The 19,755-nt window shown below is 43.3% G+C and overlaps 1 protein-coding gene across 4 annotated transcripts in view; it reads right to left on the reverse strand.

The window, feature by feature from the left end:
• The window catches only part of ADTRP (androgen dependent TFPI regulating protein), a 71,799-nt gene that overhangs the window by 14,068 nt on the left and 37,976 nt on the right, over positions 1–19,755 (reverse strand). For all 4 annotated transcript variants that reach the window (XM_069728931.1, XM_069728929.1, XM_069728930.1 and 1 more), the window contains exons 3-4: positions 3,843–3,944; positions 74–189 (exon numbers count right to left, since the gene is read on the reverse strand). In XM_069728931.1, coding sequence (XP_069585032.1) covers positions 74–189; positions 3,843–3,944 — 218 coding nt within the window. The remainder of the gene's footprint in view (positions 1–73; positions 190–3,842; positions 3,945–19,755) is intronic.

Consider the following 19,755-nt stretch of genomic DNA (forward strand, 5'->3'; position numbering starts at 1 on the left):
ATGCACAACATCATATCTTATTATCGCTATATCCATTTATTGCTATTCCCACAAGCCGTTCCTGTTTACTTACCAGCTTATGTATGATATTGAACAAATCCCCAAGAGGATGAGTCCCTTTCTCCTTGGAGGATAGTGATGTGGAGATGTTACAATTTCTAAGACTGCAATAGGAAACACAGCTGAGTGCTGAAAAACAAACAAGTTCATATTTATTTTACATCAGAAGAATTGACACTTTGTTGCCATCATGTTATTGTTTAGGTAATTTTTTGTTTGTTTGTTTTCTTTGCTGGAAAAGCCCAGGAGATGTATGTACATGAGGAATAACTATTTCTGGCCAGTATAGGACTTGTATCTTGCGTTTTTCACAAATTTTTTACTCAGCACGCTCTATATCTAATTTTCAGTTGTCTCTGAGCTAGTGGATGGAGACAAGCGGCTGTGACGTCTTCCTTGGAATGCACACAAGTATATCAAGAATTCCTATTCTCCTGTTTCTCTTTAGCACATGTTCAGAAGCAGCAACATCGTGGAAGACATTATACAGCAGTACTGAGCAGTGTAGCTGTTAATCCAGCACTGGGTTGAGTACACTTATTAGAAAGCATAAGTTTGGGCCTCAGTGTATCTCTATTTTCTTCATCCTAGAAAAAGCAGCCACACCCTCTACCATGAAACATCGAAAAACATTTTATTTTGCATATTTATTAAAAACAATTAAAAAAAATGGAAAGGGAATACTCCAAACAAGATAGTCCTAAAGGGTAAGTGGTCCACATATACAATTTTATGTATCGTATGTACAAAACAATCACAATCACAAAACAAACAATAAGTAGTTTCACCGGTTCATTGATTCACCTAAATCCCATTCTAAGTAAAGTGCATAGTGCCAGATAAGTAAAAAATGTGAAAAGTATACTGAAAATAGCAAATTATACAAAGAATGAGGAATAAAGAAATTAAAGGGAGCCTGTCAGCTGATACATGCTGCCCAAACCGTGAGACAGCCACTGACTGTAGTATCCTTGAAATATTTGTCTCTGAAACGTTGCAGCGTCTCAAAGAAAAACATACTTTTAATGGCCACCAGTGACCGAGATACGCACTGGTGACTAGTCATAAAGGTGGAACTCTGCCCACTGACAGTGACTGACAAGCATATGTGCACATATAGCTTATGGCTTGTCAGTCATGCCGGGAACCCGCCTGTATGAATAGTCACCTCTGTGAATCAGACCCTGGCGTCTATTAAATGTTAGTTTTTCTGTGAAACGCTGTGATCGTACAATCAATGGCTAATACATGTGGCCCATGGTTTGGTCAGCATATATCAGAGGACAGGTTTCCTTTAATACATACATTAGGTGCCTCTATAAATATAGAGCCACTAAGCCATAATTGCTTAATTCATTATTTCCTGAGACATTGTGGGATTACGTCTTCTAAATAATAGTATTTTAGACCATATTAACAATAAGGTGAAAAAAGTTAAAGAATATTAAGATACTTTGTGTTTTAAAGAATGTGTCTGCATTAGAGATGAGCAGATTAGGCAGAAATCCAGAGGTTTTTACCAGAAAATGTGATTGTTGGAATTTAATGTCTCTTATGACCCTGTGTTCTGGAGTGTCTTCAGACCTCAGAGCATAATAAATGTAGCATGTAAAATTGAAAAATACTTAACGTGTATACTCGAGTATAAGCCGAGATTTTGGTGGGGGAGGGGGTGGCGGCAGCTGTCACATCATACTCAACCACTCCCGGTGCGGTCCCTGCTTCTCACTGACAGATGGTCTCTGGGTGCCGGCAGCTTCTTCCACTGTTGAGCGGTCACGTGGTACTGCTCATTAAAGCAATGAATATGGACGCGACTCCACTCCCATAGGGGTGGAGCCGCATATTCATTACTTTAATGAGCAGTACCAGTGACCGCTCAACACTGGTTAGAAAGAATTGTTACTTTGCAGCATTTATTGTCATACCTACCTAAAACATTTACTATATTTTTGGCATAATATGGCCATTTTATCATATAAAACAACTGTAAAACATTATACAATCATATAAAGGGGCTACCCAGAATTTGTTCCAGAACCAGCAACACCTGCACACACAGGCTTGAAATGGCCCACAGAATAACAGGAGAATCCTCCGATGAGCCCCTGTGCATAAGTGAGCCACCACCGTCTTGTATGAGCAGTTCTTGGCACACTATGTACAGACAAAGGCAGCATTTTATTCATTTACCAATCTTCTAAGTTCATTGTTATATACATTTGTGATGAGTAATGTCACATTTGCATGTAGTTGAAAAGTGGGGCCCTGGAGGAGATTACTGGTCGGCCCTTGGCATCCCAGTCCGACACTGTGCACACATGTTGTGTGTGGAATAGCAGCCCAACCTCACTCACATGATTGGAGATGAGCTGTAATACCAGGCACAATCCATTGACAAGAATGGTGCTATTAGGGTATGTTCCCATGGTCAGTAAACGCTGCGGGTTGGACGCTGCGTACATCCGCAGTGTCCAACATGCAGTGGCTGGATGTTACAGCACAGTAGATGGGATTTCAAGAAATCCCATCTCCACTATGCATGATGAGACGCCTCCGGCTTCCCTGCCGCAGAGCGTCTTTCCAGTCACTAGCATGTCAATGTCAATGAAAGTGTATGGGTAATGTGCGCAGCGAGAGACTGAGCGTCTCCGCTACATAAATTGATATGCTGCAGTCTGGAAAGACACGCCACATGTCCGTCTCCGCGGGTGAGCAGCGGGCGCCGTTGCACCCATAGTGGAGATGGGATTTCTTGAAATCCCATCCACTATGCTGTAACAGCTGGACGCTGCAGGTTGGTTGCTGCGGATATTCGCAGCGTCCAACCCGCAGGGTTTACTGACCGTGTGCATATACCCCAATATATCTGCAAACAGGAAATCACTTTTTTTTTCCTTCCCAGAAGCCAACTTTCAATTAACTTTATTTCAAGTGACAAAAAGAAACTCATGCAATGAAAAAGTGCATGTGGAAAAAACACATGAAAAACGCATGTATGAATGTATCAAAAACGCAGGTGACCTGCCAGTGACCTCAGATGCAGATTTGGCGCAGATTTCACCTGTGTCAAATCCTGAACAAATACTGAGCCATTCCTGATCGTGTGCACATACCCTTACTAGAAATAAATCACTGGGCAATCACTTAATTGATCAGCTTCACGGCTGCCTCCTATCTAGGGTAAGGCCAGTTGTGTTAGGGTATGTTTCCACAGTCAGGAATCGGCAGCGCTTTGGATGCAGCACATTTGTTCACTGAACCGTGCGGAATCACTACGCCCAATACATTGGATGGGAAATTTATCTTGCAGAGACTGAGCATCTCCCCAAGATAAATTAACATGCTGAGGTCTCAAAAGAAGCTCCACATGTCCATCTCACCAGGAATGCCGGAGGCGTACCTGCACGCATAATGGAGATGGGGTTTCTTCAAATCCCATCCACTATGCTGTAACATCTGGCCGCTGCAGGTTTGAGGCTGCGGATGAACGCAGCATCAAACCCGAAGCGTTTACTGACCGTGGAAACCTACCCCTAGTCTGTTATGTTTACAGGTGATCATATCTTCTGCTACTTTCTAATTCTTCCAGGCACAGAACATCACTATACAGTTTTAAAAGTTAGGATAGATTGTTTGCAAAATTTAATCTTCATTAGTAGAGTGGAGTGAGCACCAAAACCAACTGCCCCCGGTTATGTTATTCTACATATGACTTTGTATGAATTACATTTTCAGTTTTATGTGGTGGGAACGGTAAAAAATGTAGACTTGTTACTTACCACAGCATGATTAAGCCATTGAGGAATGACTTTATCCAGACCCTCCGGGTAAACCAACTGTCTGTCATAGGAATACAAAGCCCAAAAGGACAGAAACACAAACTGTAATGTAAGAGGAATAGTGAGTGTTTTTCTTACAGTATAATTCAGTATATATGTCACTTACCATAACGCAGTGGTCTCCAGTAGTGATGAGCGAATTTTTTTGGAAAACGGTCGCCAAACATAAATTCGTCACGAATATGGCACATTTGGATTCGTGATCAGAAACACAAGCGAAATTTAATAAAATTGAGAAAAAAATCGGTAGCATTTGGTAAAAGTGCAGGAAAATATTTGCGTTGCCACAAAAGTATTGTCAGCACTTTAGCAATGATAATGGTGGTGTATCATGAGCATTTGGCACGTGTTTAATGAGGGAAGGGGGTTTTCAAAGCTCAGAGGCGCGGTGTTCATCTAAAGAGTAATTTTTTTCCCTAACTTTATGTGTACACATTGATGCTAGCCAATCAGGGCACAGGCTTGTGTCATTGGCTGCTGAAATCGCATGCCCCTCTCCATATAAATAGTAAACATCATGTTTTAGCGCCATTTTGACACTAACAGCACAGAGAGGCTGCTCTTAGGCCCGGATTGCTAATCTGCCAAGGCAGGCAGATGCCCGATGGGCTGGCAGCTCTGTAATAAAAAGTGGGGAGCCAGCCCTTTAAAACGTCTTTCTAAAGGCTCTGTGTGCACGCGCTTTCTCGCTTGCACACGCTGACAAGGTCCGCTGTTGCCCTTGTCAGTACAGGCTCGCCGTGGCGGCCCTTCTCAGCACGTACGTGCATGCGCACAGTTGCAGCCTGTCAGTGTGTGCAAGCATGAGAGTGCATGCACACAGGGCCTTCAGTCACAAGTTTGAAGGGGCCACTGCGGTGCACGTAGGACTCTTTTGTCTGACGCTGGCCAGTATCAGCGTCAGAGCACCTTTTTTTTTGTTTCCTGCTGTACGCTGTTGTGAATTCTGTGGCAGAGTTCACTCCTGTGGTCAGAAGTGGTACTTCGGCTGATTCTCTCTGGGATCTTCCGTTTGTGGAGGAAAGTGGTACTGCAGCTTCTGAGTTTCCTCCCTCAGGTGATCTGGTGAGCTCGTTAGCTTCTTCTCTACTTAACTCCACCTGATGCTTTGATCTAGGCTTCCTGTCAATGTTTCAGTGTGGGACTTGTTTTTTCCCTGGATCATTCCTGTGGCCTGCTGCTCTGCAATGCTAAGTTTTGCTTATGTTATTTTGTTGCTATTTTTCTGTCCAGCTTGCTTTATTGGTTTTTCTCGCCTGCTGGAAGCTCTGAGACGCAGAGGGACCACCTCCGTACCGTTAGTCGGTGCGGAGGGTCTTTTTGTCCCCTCTGCGTGGTTTTTTATAGGTTTTTGTGCTGACCGCAAAGTTATCTTCCCTATCCTCGTTCTGTTCAGCTAGTCGGGCCTCACTTTGCTAAATCTGTTTCATCTCTATGTTTGTGTTTTCATCTTACTCACAGTCATTATATGTGGGGGGCTGCCTTTTCCTTTGGGGAATTTCTCTGAGGCAAGGTAGGCTTATTTTTCTATCTTCAGGATTAGCTAGTTTCTCAGGCTGTGACGAGGCGCCTAGGTTCTGGTCAGGAGCGCTCCACGGCTACCTTTAGTGTGGTTTAATAGGCTTAGGGATTGCGGTCTGCAGAGTTCCCACGTCTCAGAGCTCGTTCTATTATTTTGGGTTATTGTCAGTTCACTGTATGTGCTCTGACCTCCTTGTCCATTGTGATTCTGAATTGTCTTTCATAACAGTACAGGAAGCCAAAAGTGCTAATGATTCTCAATAGAGGGAAAAAAGAAGTTCTGAGACCATTTTTTTTTCTTTGCACTGTGTTTTGTCTTTTTTTTCCCCTAGACATTTGGGTGGTTCAGGACACAGGTGTAGCAATGGACATTAAAGGTCTGTCTTCATGTGTGGATCAGCTCACGGCAAGAGTTCAAAATATTCAAGATTTTGTGGTCCAGAATTCTTTGCTTGAACCGAGAATTCCTATTCCAGATTTGTTTTTTGGAGATAGAACTAAATTTCTGAGTTTCAAAAATAATTGTAAACTATTTCTGGCTTTGAAAACTCGCTCTTCTGGTGACCCAATTCAACAGGTTAGGATCGTCATTTCTTTTTTGCGCGGCGACCCTCAGGACTGGGCGTTTTCTCTTGCGTCAGGAGATCCTGCATTGAGTAATATCGATGCGTTTTTCCTGGCGCTTGGGTTGCTGTACGATGAGCCTAATTCAGTGGATCAGGCAGAAAAAAATTTGCTGGCTCTTTGTCAGGCTCAGGATGAGATAGAGGTATATTGTCAGAAATTTAGAAAGTGGTCAGTGCTCACTCAATGGAATGAATCTGCGCTGGCAGCAATATTCAGAAAGGGTCTCTCTGAAGCCCTTAAGGATGTCATGGTGGGATTTCCTATGCTTGCTGGTTTGAATGAGTCTATGTCTTTGGCCATTCAGATCGGTCGACGCTTGCGTGAGCGTAAACCTGTGCACCATTTGGCGGTATTACCTGAGCTTAAACCTGAGCCTATGCAGTGTGATAGGACCTTGACCAGAGTTGAACGGCAAGAACATAGACGTCTGAATGGTCTGTGTTTCTACTGTGGTGATTCCACTCATGCTATCTCTGATTGTCCTAAGCGCACTAAGCGGTTCGCTAGGTCTGCCACCATTGGTACTGTACAGTCAAAATTTCTTCTGTCCGTTACCTTGATCTGCTCTTTGTCATCATATTCTGTCATGACATTTGTGGATTCAGGCGCTGCCCTGAATTTGATGGACTTGGAATATGCTAAGCGTTGTGGGTTTTTCTTGGAGCCCTTGCAGTGTCCTATTCCATTGAGAGGAATTGATGCTACGCCTTTGGCCAAGAATAAGCCTCAATACTGGACCCAGCTGACCATGTGCATGGCTCCTGCACATCAGGAGGTTATTCGCTTTCTGGTGTTGCATAATCTGCATGATGTGGTCGTGTTGGGGTTGCCATGGCTACAAGCCCATAATCCAGTATTAGATTGGAAATCCATGTCGGTGTCCAGCTGGGGTTGTCAGGGGGTACATGGTGATGTTCCATTTCTGTCAATTTCGTCATCCACTCCTTCTGAGGTCCCAGAGTTCTTGTCTGATTACCGGGATGTATTTGATGAGCCCAAGTCCAATACCCTACCTCCGCATAGGGATTGTGATTGTGCTATCAATTTGATTCCTGGTAGTAAATTCCCAAAAGGTCGATTGTTTAATTTGTCCGAGCCTGAGCACACCGCTATGCGCAGTTATGTGAAGGAATCCCTGGAGAAGGGGCATATTCGCCCGTCATCATCGCCATTAGGAGCAGGGTTCTTTTTTGTAGCCAAGAAGGATGGTTCGCTGAGACCTTGTATAGATTACCGCCTTCTTAATAAGATCACGGTTAAATTTCAGTACCCCTTGCCATTGTTATCTGATTTGTTTGCTCGGATTAAGGGGGCTAGTTGGTTCACAAAGATAGATCTTCGTGGTGCGTATAATCTGGTGCGAATTAAGCAAGGTGATGAATGGAAAACTGCATTTAATACGCCCGAGGGTCATTTTGAGTATCTCGTGATGCCGTTCGGACTTGCCAATGCTCCATCAGTGTTTCAGTCCTTTATGCATGACATCTTCCGAGAGTACCTGGATAAATTCCTGATTGTGTACTTGGATGACATTTTGATCTTCTCGGATGATTGGGAGTCTCATGTGAAGCAGGTCAGAACGGTTTTTCAGGTCCTGCGTGCTAATTCTTTGTTTGTGAAGGGATCAAAGTGTCTCTTTGGTGTGCAGAAGGTTTCATTTTTGGGGTTCATCTTTTCCCCTTCTACTATCGAGATGGATCCTGTTAAGGTCCAAGCCATCCATGATTGGACTCAGCCGACATCTCTGAAAAGTCTGAAAAAGTTCCTGGGCTTTGCTAATTTTTATCGTCGCTTCATCTGCAATTTTTCTAGTATTGCTAAACCATTGACCGATTTGACCAAGAAGGGTGCTGATGTGGTCAATTGGTCTTCTGCTGCTGTGGAAGCTTTTCAAGAGTTGAAGCGTCGTTTTGCTTCTGCCCCTGTGTTGTGTCAACCAGATGTTTCTCTTCCGTTCCAGGTCGAGGTTGATGCTTCTGAGATTGGAGCAGGGGCTGTTTTGTCGCAGAGAGGTTCTGGTTGCTCAGTGATGAAACCATGCGCTTTCTTTTCCAGAAAGTTTTCGCCTGCTGAGTGTAATTATGATGTGGGCAACCGAGAGTTGCTGGCCATGAAGTGGGCATTCGAGGAGTGGCGTCATTGGCTTGAAGGAGCTAAGCATCGCGTGTTGGTATTGACTGATCATAAGAACTTGACTTATCTCGAGTCTGCCAAGCGCTTGAATCCTAGACAAGCTCGTTGGTCGTTGTTTTTTGCCCGTTTTGACTTTGTGATTTTGTACCTTCCGGGCTCTAAAAATGTGAAGGCGGATGCTCTGTCTAGGAGTTTTGTACCCGACTCTCCGGGTTTATCTGAGCCGGCGGGTATCCTCAAGGAAGGAGTAATTGTGTCTGCCATCTCCCCTGATTTGCGGCGGGTGCTGCAAAAATTTCAGGCTAATAAACCTGATCGTTGCCCAGCGGAGAAACTGTTTGTCCCTGATAGGTGGACGAATAGAGTTATCTCTGAACTTCATTGTTCGGTGTTGGCTGGTCATCCTGGAATCTTTGGTACCAGAGAGTTAGTGGCTAGATCCTTTTGGTGGCCCTCTCTGTCGCGGGATGTGCGTACTTTTGTGCAGTCCTGTGGGATTTGTGCTCGGGCTAAGCCCTGCTGTTCTCGTGCCAGTGGGTTGCTTTTGCCCTTGCCGGTCCCGAAGAGGCCTTGGACACATATCTCTATGGATTTTATTTCTGACCTTCCCGTTTCTCAAAAGATGTCAGTCATTTGGGTGGTCTGTGATCGCTTTTCTAACATGGTCCATCTGGTACCCTTGTCTAAATTGCCTTCCTCCTCTGATTTGGTGCCTTTGTTCTTCCAGCATGTGGTTCGTTTGCATGGCATTCCAGAGAATATTGTTTCTGACAGAGGTTCCCAGTTTGTTTCGAGGTTTTGGCGAGCCTTTTGTGGTAGGATGGGCATTGACTTGTCTTTTTCCTCGGCTTTCCATCCTCAGACTAATGGCCAGACCGAGCGAACCAATCAGACCTTGGAAACATATCTGAGGTGCTTTGTTTCTGCTGATCAGGATGACTGGGTGTCCTTTTTGCCTTTGGCTGAGTTCGCCCTTAATAATCGGGCCAGCTCGGCTACCTTGGTTTCACCATTTTTCTGCAATTCTGGGTTCCATCCTCGTTTCTCTTCTGGACAGGTTGAGTCTTCGGACTGTCCTGGTGTGGATACTGTGGTGGACAGGTTGCAGCAGATTTGGACTCAGGTAGTGGACAATTTGACCTTGTCCCAGGAGAAGGCTCAACTTTTCGCTAATCGCAGACGCCGTGTGGGTCCCCGACTTCGTGTTGGGGATCTGGTTTGGTTATCTTCTCGTCATATTCCTATGAAGGTTTCCTCTCCTAAGTTTAAACCTCGTTTTATTGGTCCGTATAGGATTTCTGAGGTTCTTAATCCTGTGTCTTTTCGTCTGACCCTTCCAGATTCTTTTTCCATACATAACGTATTCCATAGGTCATTGTTGCGGAGATACGTGGCACCTATGGTTCCATCTGTTGAGCCTCCTGCCCCGGTTTTGGTGGAGGGGGAATTGGAGTATATTGTGGAGAAGATTTTGGATTCTCGTGTTTCAAGATGGAAACTCCAGTATCTGGTTAAATGGAAGGGTTATGCTCAGGAGGATAATTCCTGGGTTTTTGCCTCTGATGTCCATGCTCCCGATCTTGTTCGTGCCTTTCATGTGGCTCATCCTGGTCGGCCTGGGGGCTCTGGTGAGGGTTCGGTGACCCCTCCTCAAGGGGGGGTACTGTTGTGAATTCTGTGGCAGCGTTCACTCCTGTGGTCACAAGTGGTACTTCGGCTGATTCTCTCTGGGATCTTCCGTTTGTGGAGGAAAGTGGTACTGCAGCTTCTGAGTTTCCTCCCTCAGGTGATCTGGTGAGCTCGTTAGCTTCTTCTCTACTTAACTCCACCTGATGCTTTGATCTAGGGTTCCTGTCAATGTTTCAGTGTGGGACTTGTTTTTTCCCTGGATCATTCCTGTGGCCTGCTGCTCTGCAAAGCTAAGTTTTGCTTATGTTATTTTGTTGCTATTTTTCTGTCCAGCTTGCTTTATTGGTTTTTCTCGCCTGCTGGAAGCTCTGAGACGCAGAGGGACCACCTCCGTACCGTTAGTCGGTGCGGAGGGTCTTTTTGTCCCCTCTGCGTGGTTTTTTATAGGTTTTTGTGCTGACCGCAAAGTTATCTTCCCTATCCTCGTTCTGTTCAGCTAGTCGGGCCTCACTTTGCTAAATCTGTTTCATCTCTATGTTTGTGTTTTCATCTTACTCACAGTCATTATATGTGGGGGGCTGCCTTTTCCTTTGGGGAATTTCTCTGAGGCAAGGTAGGCTTATTTTTCTATCTTCAGGATTAGCTAGTTTCTCAGGCTGTGACGAGGCGCCTAGGTTCTGGTCAGGAGCGCTCCACGGCTACCTTTAGTGTGGTTTGATAGGCTTAGGGATTGCGGTCTGCAGAGTTCCCACGTCTCAGAGCTCGTTCTATTATTTTGGGTTATTGTCAGTTCACTGTATGTGCTCTGACCTCCATGTCCATTGTGATTCTGAATTGTCTTTCATAACAGTACGCACTGTGCCAGCCAGGGATCCGCTCTTCTGCACGCCCAATGATGGACCCACCTCAGCTCTTTATTCTCCCCCATCTCAGGGACCTGGATGAGTGCCAATATGGAAACTTTGCTTCATGTATACACAGCACTTGCAGTACCATCTGTATAATGTATATGACTGCTGAATATACAATACATAAGTGATACTGCGACTCTGCTGTATATACTGTATATACTGCAGTCTATAAACATTATATAGGGGATACTGTGACTGCTATAAATACAACATATAGGTGATACTGCTGTATATATGTTACATAGGTGATACTGTAACTATACACACCAGTCACAATATCACCTATATAATGTAAACACAACTGTCAATATACCTTATACATGTGATACTGCAAATGCTGTATATACTTTATGAATATGATACTACTTCTGCTGTGTATAGTTGCAGTACCACCTATATAATATATATACAGCAGACACAGTATCACTTATATAATGTATATACAGGAGTCTCAATGTGATATATTTAGCAGCCGTGGTTTCTCCTATGTTATATATATGTGTGACTCCTATATGATGTGTGCAACATAATATAGTATATAGTATAATGCTGTCCTAATATAGTGTATGATGTAGAGTTGTGCATATACATAGTATGTAATGTACAGATGTTTATACAGTATGTTGCTGTCCCCTATGGTATGACATTTGAAACAGACTTTTTAAGTTTTTTTGGTTTGGATGAGGCCTTTTTTAACATTGACTAGATGCTACAAACTATTTTGATGTTAAAAAAGGCCCCATCCAAACAAAAAAAAAACAAAAAAATAATCTGTTTCTAATGTCATACAGTAGGGGACATCTCATTTTGAATTTTTTTGGAGCAGATCTTCTTTGTCGTACAGGCCTCATCCACACAAACAATTCTTTCTTCTGTGAGTAATGTGATTCATCACGCCATATTTCATCTTCTAATTTTGTGCTGCTGAAATTCAGCTGTGTGCAGAGTTTGTGCACAGTAAAAATCTATTTTTAGTTGCTAATAGTGTGTTCCTAGCACACTATCTGAGCAACATGACTGGGAAAAACTGAGGTCATGGAGGACAGGGGATTAGGTTTGGTGTTAGAGGTGTATATTGGGTAGGTGTTAATGTTTCTGAAAGCACTAGTAAACCACTAAAGTTTCCAAAGAGAACTGACAATGTCTGTTACTGGATGTTGTCTTTTTTAGTGTGCTGCATTGTTCTAGCATAATTGCAGTCTCTCATATCTTTAGTGGGGCTTATGTGCCTGCTGTTGCTGCTGCTGCTGCTGGAGATCTTAACACTACCTTGTGGAAATGTGAACAATCCTGCTTGGGTGTCTATCTGCTGGGTTGGGTATAGTGGAAGAACTTTAGGTCCCTATTATAATATTTCTAGTGTGGTAAAATTAATGCCACTTTATTAGTGTCTGACACAATTTTTTTGAAAATGTGAACTCTCTTGGTTGGGTGTCCATTTGCTGGATTGGGTGTAGTGGAAGACCTGTCAGTCCCTTTTAGACTATTTCTACTGTGGTGAAATTGATGTCACTTTGTTGGGGTGTGCAAATACATTTTTGTAATGTTGGGTCTCCTTCATGTGTGTTGCCTGTAGCAGTAGGTAAGGAAAAATCTTCAAGTCCAGAAAGGTGGTTTCACTGGCAGAAAGGGAGTAAGTGAGGAAGATGTTAAAGGGGCTGGAGTTCAGGATATTACAGAATTCATCACACTCCTCCCTCGTACCCTTCCAAAGAATTAATATGTCGTCTATAAAGCGTAACCAGGCGTGCACGTGGGCAGCGAATGAAGGTAGAGGGTAGACAAATTTCTCTTCCCACCAGCCAAGAAAGGTATTAGCATCGGCTGGTGCGCATTTCGCGCCCATCGCCACGCCTGATCGCTGAAGGTAGTATGTCCTATCAAAGGACTTTTTTCATTCTCTCTAGCCTCGTATTTGGATTGGATCCACTCGCTTTTGTTCTTATAAGTCGAATGTTGGGTGCTTATTCTCCTGTGCATGACCTGGTGGGAGCTTGGATTTTTGGACAGCCATAACATGTGAAGATTCCAGAAAATAATTTAGGACACGATTATTGGATACTGATGGAAGGTGTTACGTGTAGAATCCAATGGAGCATCAAGGAAGGATGACTTTTCGCCCGATGGATGTAGATCATCTTGAATACTTTCCGTCTGCATTCTTGGACTTACAGACTCACATCAGTGGGATTTCATCATGGATGTCATTTGGGTCTGAGGACCTTGGCATATGACTATTGGACTTTTACTTTTTATGTCACCCCACTATGTATGTGTGCTGAAGCATGTAATTAGGACAGTTTCTCTATCTGACATTTGAATGCGGGCCACTTTCTCTTTTTTTTTTTCTTGTGTTTGCTCCGTTTTATATTTCTATACCTATCGGTATACACTTTCTATTGCTGTATATAGATTAGTCATGTGTGCTTTATTCAACGGCTGTGATGGCATATATATATATATATATATATATATATATATATATATATATATATATATTTTATTTGTTTTTGCTGCATTTTTATACTAACTATGTACATTCCCTCCATGCAGGTTCGTATACACCATTTGCGCCTGTTAGCTCTGCTGCATGCCATTCTGACATGTGTCTTTTACTTTCCGCGCTCCTATTGTTCATGCTCTCTATCGCCCCCCCTGGACGCATGTACAGCGCGGCTCATTATTTGAGCCGCGTCTGCGCATGCGCCGCCCATCTCCATGGAGATCACTTGTCACTTCCACCCTGCCTCTCCTCATTCCCTGCCAGCGAGCGCCTTCCGGTGTCCGCCCCCAATTCCTTGGACGACACTGCTGCACACACTCCGGATGATTGGGCTTCATATTTAAACGTGAGTTATTGACTACAGCACCCACTCCCCCTGACGAAGCCACTGCGGCGGCGATACGCGTGGGGCTTTCTCCACACACCCTACCTTGCCTTATGCCGGTTATACTTAGGCATTGGCATCTGCATGGCTCTGTGTAGTCGATTTATCTTTGGGTTCCAGCTTGCTTTTTCTCCCCGCTTCAGATGAGTATGCAGGGCATTATATTGCCCCCACTCTATATACATAGGTCTTTACCCTTGTTATCTGCTTGGCACTTTATTTAACCCCTTAAGCCCCGAGGGTGGTTTGCACGTTAATGACCGGGCCAATTTTTACAATTCTGACCACTGTCCCTTTATGAGGTTATAACTCTGGAACGCTTTAACGGATCTTGGCGATTCTGACATTGTTTTCTCATGACATATTGTACTTCATGGTAGTGGTAAAATTTATTCGATATAACTTGTGTTTATTTATGAAAAAAATGGAAATTTGGCGAACATTTTGAAAATTTTGCAATTTTCCAACTTTAAATTTTTATGCCCTTAAATCACAGAGATATGTCACGCAAAATACTTAATAAGTAACATTTCCCACATGTCTACTTTACATCAGCACAATTTTGGAACCAAAATTTTTTTTTGTTTGGGAGTTATAAGGGTTAAAAGTTGACCAGCAATTTCTCATTTTTACAACACCATTTTGTTTAGGGACCACATCTCATTTGAAGTCATTTTGAGGGGTCTATATGATAGAAAATACCCAAGTGTGACACCATTCTAAAAACTGCACCCCTCAAGGTGCTCAAAACCACATTCAAGAAGTTTATTAACCCTTCAGGGGTTTCACAGGAATTTTTGGAATGTTTAAATAAAATTGAATATTTAACTTTTTTTCACACAAAATTTATTTCAGCTCCAATTTGTTTTATTTTACCAAGGGTAACAGGATAAAATGGATGTCAAAAGTTGTTGTAAAATCTGTCCTGAGTACACTGATATCCCATATGTGGGGGTAAACCACTGTTTGAGCGCATGGCAGAGCTCAGAAGGAAAGGAGCGCTATTTGACTTTTCAATACAAAATTGACAGGAATTGAGATGGGACGCCATGTTGCGTTTGGAGAGCCCCTCATGTGCCTAAACATTGAAACCCACCACAAGTGACACCATTTTGGAAAGTAGACACCCTAAGGAACTTATCTAGATGTGTGGTGACCACTTTGACCCACCAAGTGCTTCACAGCAGTTTATAATGCAGAGCCGTAAAAATAAAAAATCATATTTTTTCACAAAAATGATCTTTTCGCCCCCAATTTTTTATTCTCCCAAGAGTAAGAGAAGAAATTGGACCTCAAAAATTTTTGTCCAATTTGTCCTGAGTACGCTGATACCCCATATATGGGTGTAAACCATTGTTTTGGCGTATGTCAGAGCTCGGAAGGGAAGGAGCGCCATTTTACTTTTCAATGCAAAATTGACTGGAATTGAGATGGGATGCCATGTTGCGTTTGGAGAGCCCCTGATGTGCCTAAACATTGAAACCCCCACAAGTGACACCATTTTGGAAAGTAGACCCCTTAAGGAACTTATCTAGATGTGTGGTGAGCACTTTGACCCAACAAGTGCTTCACAGAAGTTTATAATGCAGAGCCGTAAAAATAAAAAAATCATATTTTTTCACAAAAATGATCTTTTCGCCCCCAATTTTTTATTTTCCCAAGGGAAAGAGAAGAAATTAGACAACAAAAGTTGTTGTGCAATTTGTCCTGAGTGTGATGATACTCCATATGTGGGGGTAAACCACTCTTTGGGCGCATAGCAGAGCTCGGAAGGGAAGGAGCGCCATTTGACTTTTCAATGCAAAATTGACTGGAATTAAGATGGGACGCCATGTTGGTTTGGAGAGCCCCTGATGTGCCTAAACATTAAAACCCCCCACAAGTGACACCATTTTGGAAACAAGACCCCCTAAGGAACTTATCTAGATGTGTTTTCAGAGCTTTGAACCCCCAAGTGTTTCACTACAGTTTATAACGCAGAGCCGTGAAAATAATTTTTTTTTTCGCAAAAATTGTTTTTTAGCCCCCAGTTTTGTATTTTCACAAGGGTAACAGAATAAATTGGACCCCAAAAGTTGTTGTCCAATTTGTCCTGAGTACGCTGATACCCAATATGTGGGGGGGGAACCACTGTTTGGGCGCATGGCAGAGCTCGGAAGGGAAGGAGCGCCATTTGGAATGCAGACTTAAATGGATTGGTCTGCAGGCGTCACGTTGCATTTGCAGAGCCCCTGATGTACCCAAACAGTACAAACCCCCCACAAGTGACCCCATATTAGAAACTAGACCTCCCAAGGAACTTATCTAGATGTGTTGTGAGAACTTTGAACCCCTAAGTGTTTCACTACAGTTTATAACGCAGAGCCGTGAAAATAAAAATTCTTTTTTTTTTTCACAAAAATGATTTTTTAGCCCCCAGCTTTGTATTTTTACAAAGGTAACAGAATAAATTGGACCCCAAAAGTTGTTGTCCAATTTGTCCTGAGTACGCTGATACCCCATATGTGGGGGGGAACCACTGTTTGGGTGCATGGCAGAGCTCGGAAGGGAAGGAGCGCCATTTGGAATGCAGACTTAGATGGATTGGTCTGCAGGCGTCACGTTGCATTTGCAGAGCCCCTGATGTACCCAAACAGTACAAACCCCCCACAAGTGACCTCATATTGGAAACTAGAACTCCCAAGGAACTTATTTAGATGTGTTGTGAAAACTTTGAACCCCCAAGTGTTTCACTACAGTTTATAACGCAGAGCCGTGAAAATAAAAAATCCTTTTTTTTCCCACAAAAATGATTTTTAGCCCCCCAAATTTTTATTTTCCCAAGGATAACAAGAGAACTTGGACCCAAAAAGTTGTTGTCCAATTTGTCTCGAGTAAGCTGATACCCCATATGTTGGGGTAAACCCCTGTTTGGGCGCACGGGAGAGCTCGGAAGTGAAGGAGCACTGTTTTACTTTTTCAATGCAGAATTGGCTGGAATTGAGATCGGACGCCATGTCGCGTTTGGAGAGCCCCTGATGTGCCTGAACAGTGGAAACTCCCCAATTCTACCTAAAACCCTAATCCAAATGCACCCCTAACCCTAATCCCAACGGTAACCCTAACCACACACCTAACCCTGACACACCCCTAATTCTAATCCCAACCGTAAATGTAATCCAAACCCTAACCCTAGCCCTAACCCTAACCCTAGCCCTAACCCTAGTCCTAACCCTAATGGGAAAATGGAAATAAATGCATTTTTTAAAATTTTATTATTTTTCCCTAAGGCTAGGTTCACATTGCGTTAGGGCAATCCGTTTAGCACTAGCGTCCGAGGCACGCCACAAAAGAACGGCACCTTGCTAGCGCGAGCCGAAAATGGCACGCTCTAGCGATGCACTATACCCGAAAATCACATTGCTGTCAATGGGTGCGCTAACGGACCCGTTGCACGGCGATAATTGCGACATTTTCGCTGTGCAACGCTGTCCGTTAGCGTTAACCCATTAACGCAATGTGAACCTAGCCTAACTAAGGGGGTGATGAAGGGGGGTTTGATTTACTTTTATAGCGTTTTTTATATTGGATTTTTATGATTGGCAGCCGTCACACACTAAAAGACGCTTTTTATAGCAAAAAAGTTTTTGCGTCTCCACATTTTGAGACCTATAATTTTTCCTTATTTTGGTCCACAGAGTCATGTGAGGTCTTGATTTTTGCGGGACGAGATGACGTTTTTATTGGTAACATTTTCAGACACGTGACAGTTTTTGATCGCTTTTTATTCCGATTTTTTTGTGAGGCAGAATGACCAAAAACCAGCTATTCATGAAATTCTTTTGGGGGAGGCGTTTATACCGTTCTACGTTTGGTAAAATTGATAAAGCAGTTTTATTCTTCGGTTCAGTACGATTACAGCGATATCTCATTTATATCATTTTTTTATGTTTTGGCGCTTTTATACGATAAAAACTATTTTATAGAAAAAATAATTATTTTGGCATTGCTTTATTCTGAGGACTATAACTTTTTTATTTTTTTGGTTATGATGCTATATGGTGGCTCGTTTTTTGCGGGACAAGATGTCGTTTTCAGCGGTACCATGGTTATTTACTTCCGTCTTTTTGATCGCGTGTTATTCCACTTTTTGTTCGGCGGTATGATAATAAAGCGTCGTTTTTTGGCTCGTTTTTTTTTTTTTTTCTTACGGTGTTCACTGAAGGGGTTAACTAGTAGGACAGTTTTATAGGTTCGGTCGTTACGGACGCGGCGATACTAAATATGTGTACTTTTATTGTTTTGTTTTGTTTTTTTTTTAGATAAAGAAATGTATTTACGGGAATAATATTTTTTTTTTCTTCTTTATTTAGGATTTTTTTTTTTTTTTTACACGTGTGGAAATTTTTTATTTTACTCTTTCACTTTGCCCCAGGGGGGGACATCACAGATCACTGATCTGACAGTGTGCACAGCACTCTGTCAGATCGGTGATCTGACAAACAGCCGGGCAGGATTAGAGCTGCAGCTGCAGCCTGCTCCTGACCCGGAAGTGCTCCCTGCAGGACCCGGATGCAGCCCCGTGGCCATTTTGGATCTGGGGACTGCAGGGAGAAGACGCTCGGTACACGGTGAGTACATCACCGTGTACCGATCGTCTCAGGGAAGCCCGCAGGGAGCCCCCTCCCTGCGCGATGCTTCCCTGCACCGCCGGCACACCGCGGTCATCTTTGATCACGGTGTGCCGGGGGTTAATGTGCCGGAAGCGGTCCGTGACCGCTCCTGGCATATAGTGCCGGATGTCAGCTGCGATAGGCAGCTGACACCCGGCCGCAATCGGCCGCACTCCCCCCGTGAGCGCGACCGATCGCCTATGACGTACTATCCCGTCACTGGGAATTAAGGGGTTAAAGACCATCTAGTGAACCCGGTATAGGTATCCTTTTGGCAGGGTTTATTATGCTCTAGCTTTTCCATAAGGGAGCTTATGGTTTTTGCGCTTATGCCTTCTTATTTGTGCGCTCTAAGCATATTGGATGTGATTCCCTCTCAGCTAGGGGGTACTATTCCACCTATATAAGGTGACACATATTCATGCTGACCCAATACATTATGTTTCATATTGTCTTTATATCTTTTTGTGCAGATATGTGGTACTTGAATAGGGGTGTTTTGTACACTATTGTTACATTTTAATTGTTTTTACATGTCCTGCTGTGGTGTTCAATAAACATTTTGTTATCTTTCTATATTCTATGGTTGTGCGGGCCTGTTTCATAGTCCATTCTGTTCTCTTTTTTTGCTTGAGGATGTGGACAGGTGTCTTTTATACAGATAACAAGTTCAAACAGGTGCCATTACTACAGGAAATGAGTGGATTACAGAGGAGACTCTTAAAGAAGAAGTTACAGGTCTGTGAGAGGCAGAAATTTTGCAAAATTAGTGGCTAACTAAATACTTTTTATCCCCACTGTAACTCCCCTGTCCATGCTTGCCCGTCCAGGTGTCATTATTGAAATGCACCCTGGCAGAAATAGAATTTTTCAGGGAACGGGTGATGTTTTCTGCAACTTGTTGCTGTAGCGCAGGCACATCTTTCTTAGAGAAGTAATGTTGACTGGGCACCTGGTACTAGGGGGACTGCGACAGCCATCATCAGCTTTCTTATCCATAAGGTGGAAAGGCTGCAGTTCCATGGCCAACAGATTGGAGTGGCCATGCAATAATCACAGAGATCACAGACCATGAGTCATACAGAAACAAGCGCTGTGATCTTCGTAGCGAATAGCTGTCATCTGGCCCCTGTCATCTAGACAATGACACGATTGGGTGACAAATCATCTGAGGAGGCTGCAGGCTGTTCAAAAATAATTTGCCCTCAGAAAAGTAATAGTGAGCGTACAGCTTATCCACGTCCAGATTAGAACACATGGAATATGTGTATATGCCATACGATCACTCCTAACTCCACAATAACCCTACACTCCTCGCTGCCAATAACAATACTGTTTATAACCTAATAAATAAATGCAGGCCGTTTGGATGCCATTCTTCTTTTGAGGTTCACACCATCAGGGTGTTCCATTCCCTCTCGCTCACGATTAGCAGTCATATACGGGCCCCCCGGCTCACCCATCCACTTTCTTGACCACTTTTATGCGTTGC

The sequence above is a fragment of the Ranitomeya imitator genome, chromosome 6 (assembly GCF_032444005.1).
Source record: "Ranitomeya imitator isolate aRanImi1 chromosome 6, aRanImi1.pri, whole genome shotgun sequence".
Classification (NCBI taxonomy): Eukaryota; Metazoa; Chordata; class Amphibia; order Anura; family Dendrobatidae; genus Ranitomeya; species Ranitomeya imitator.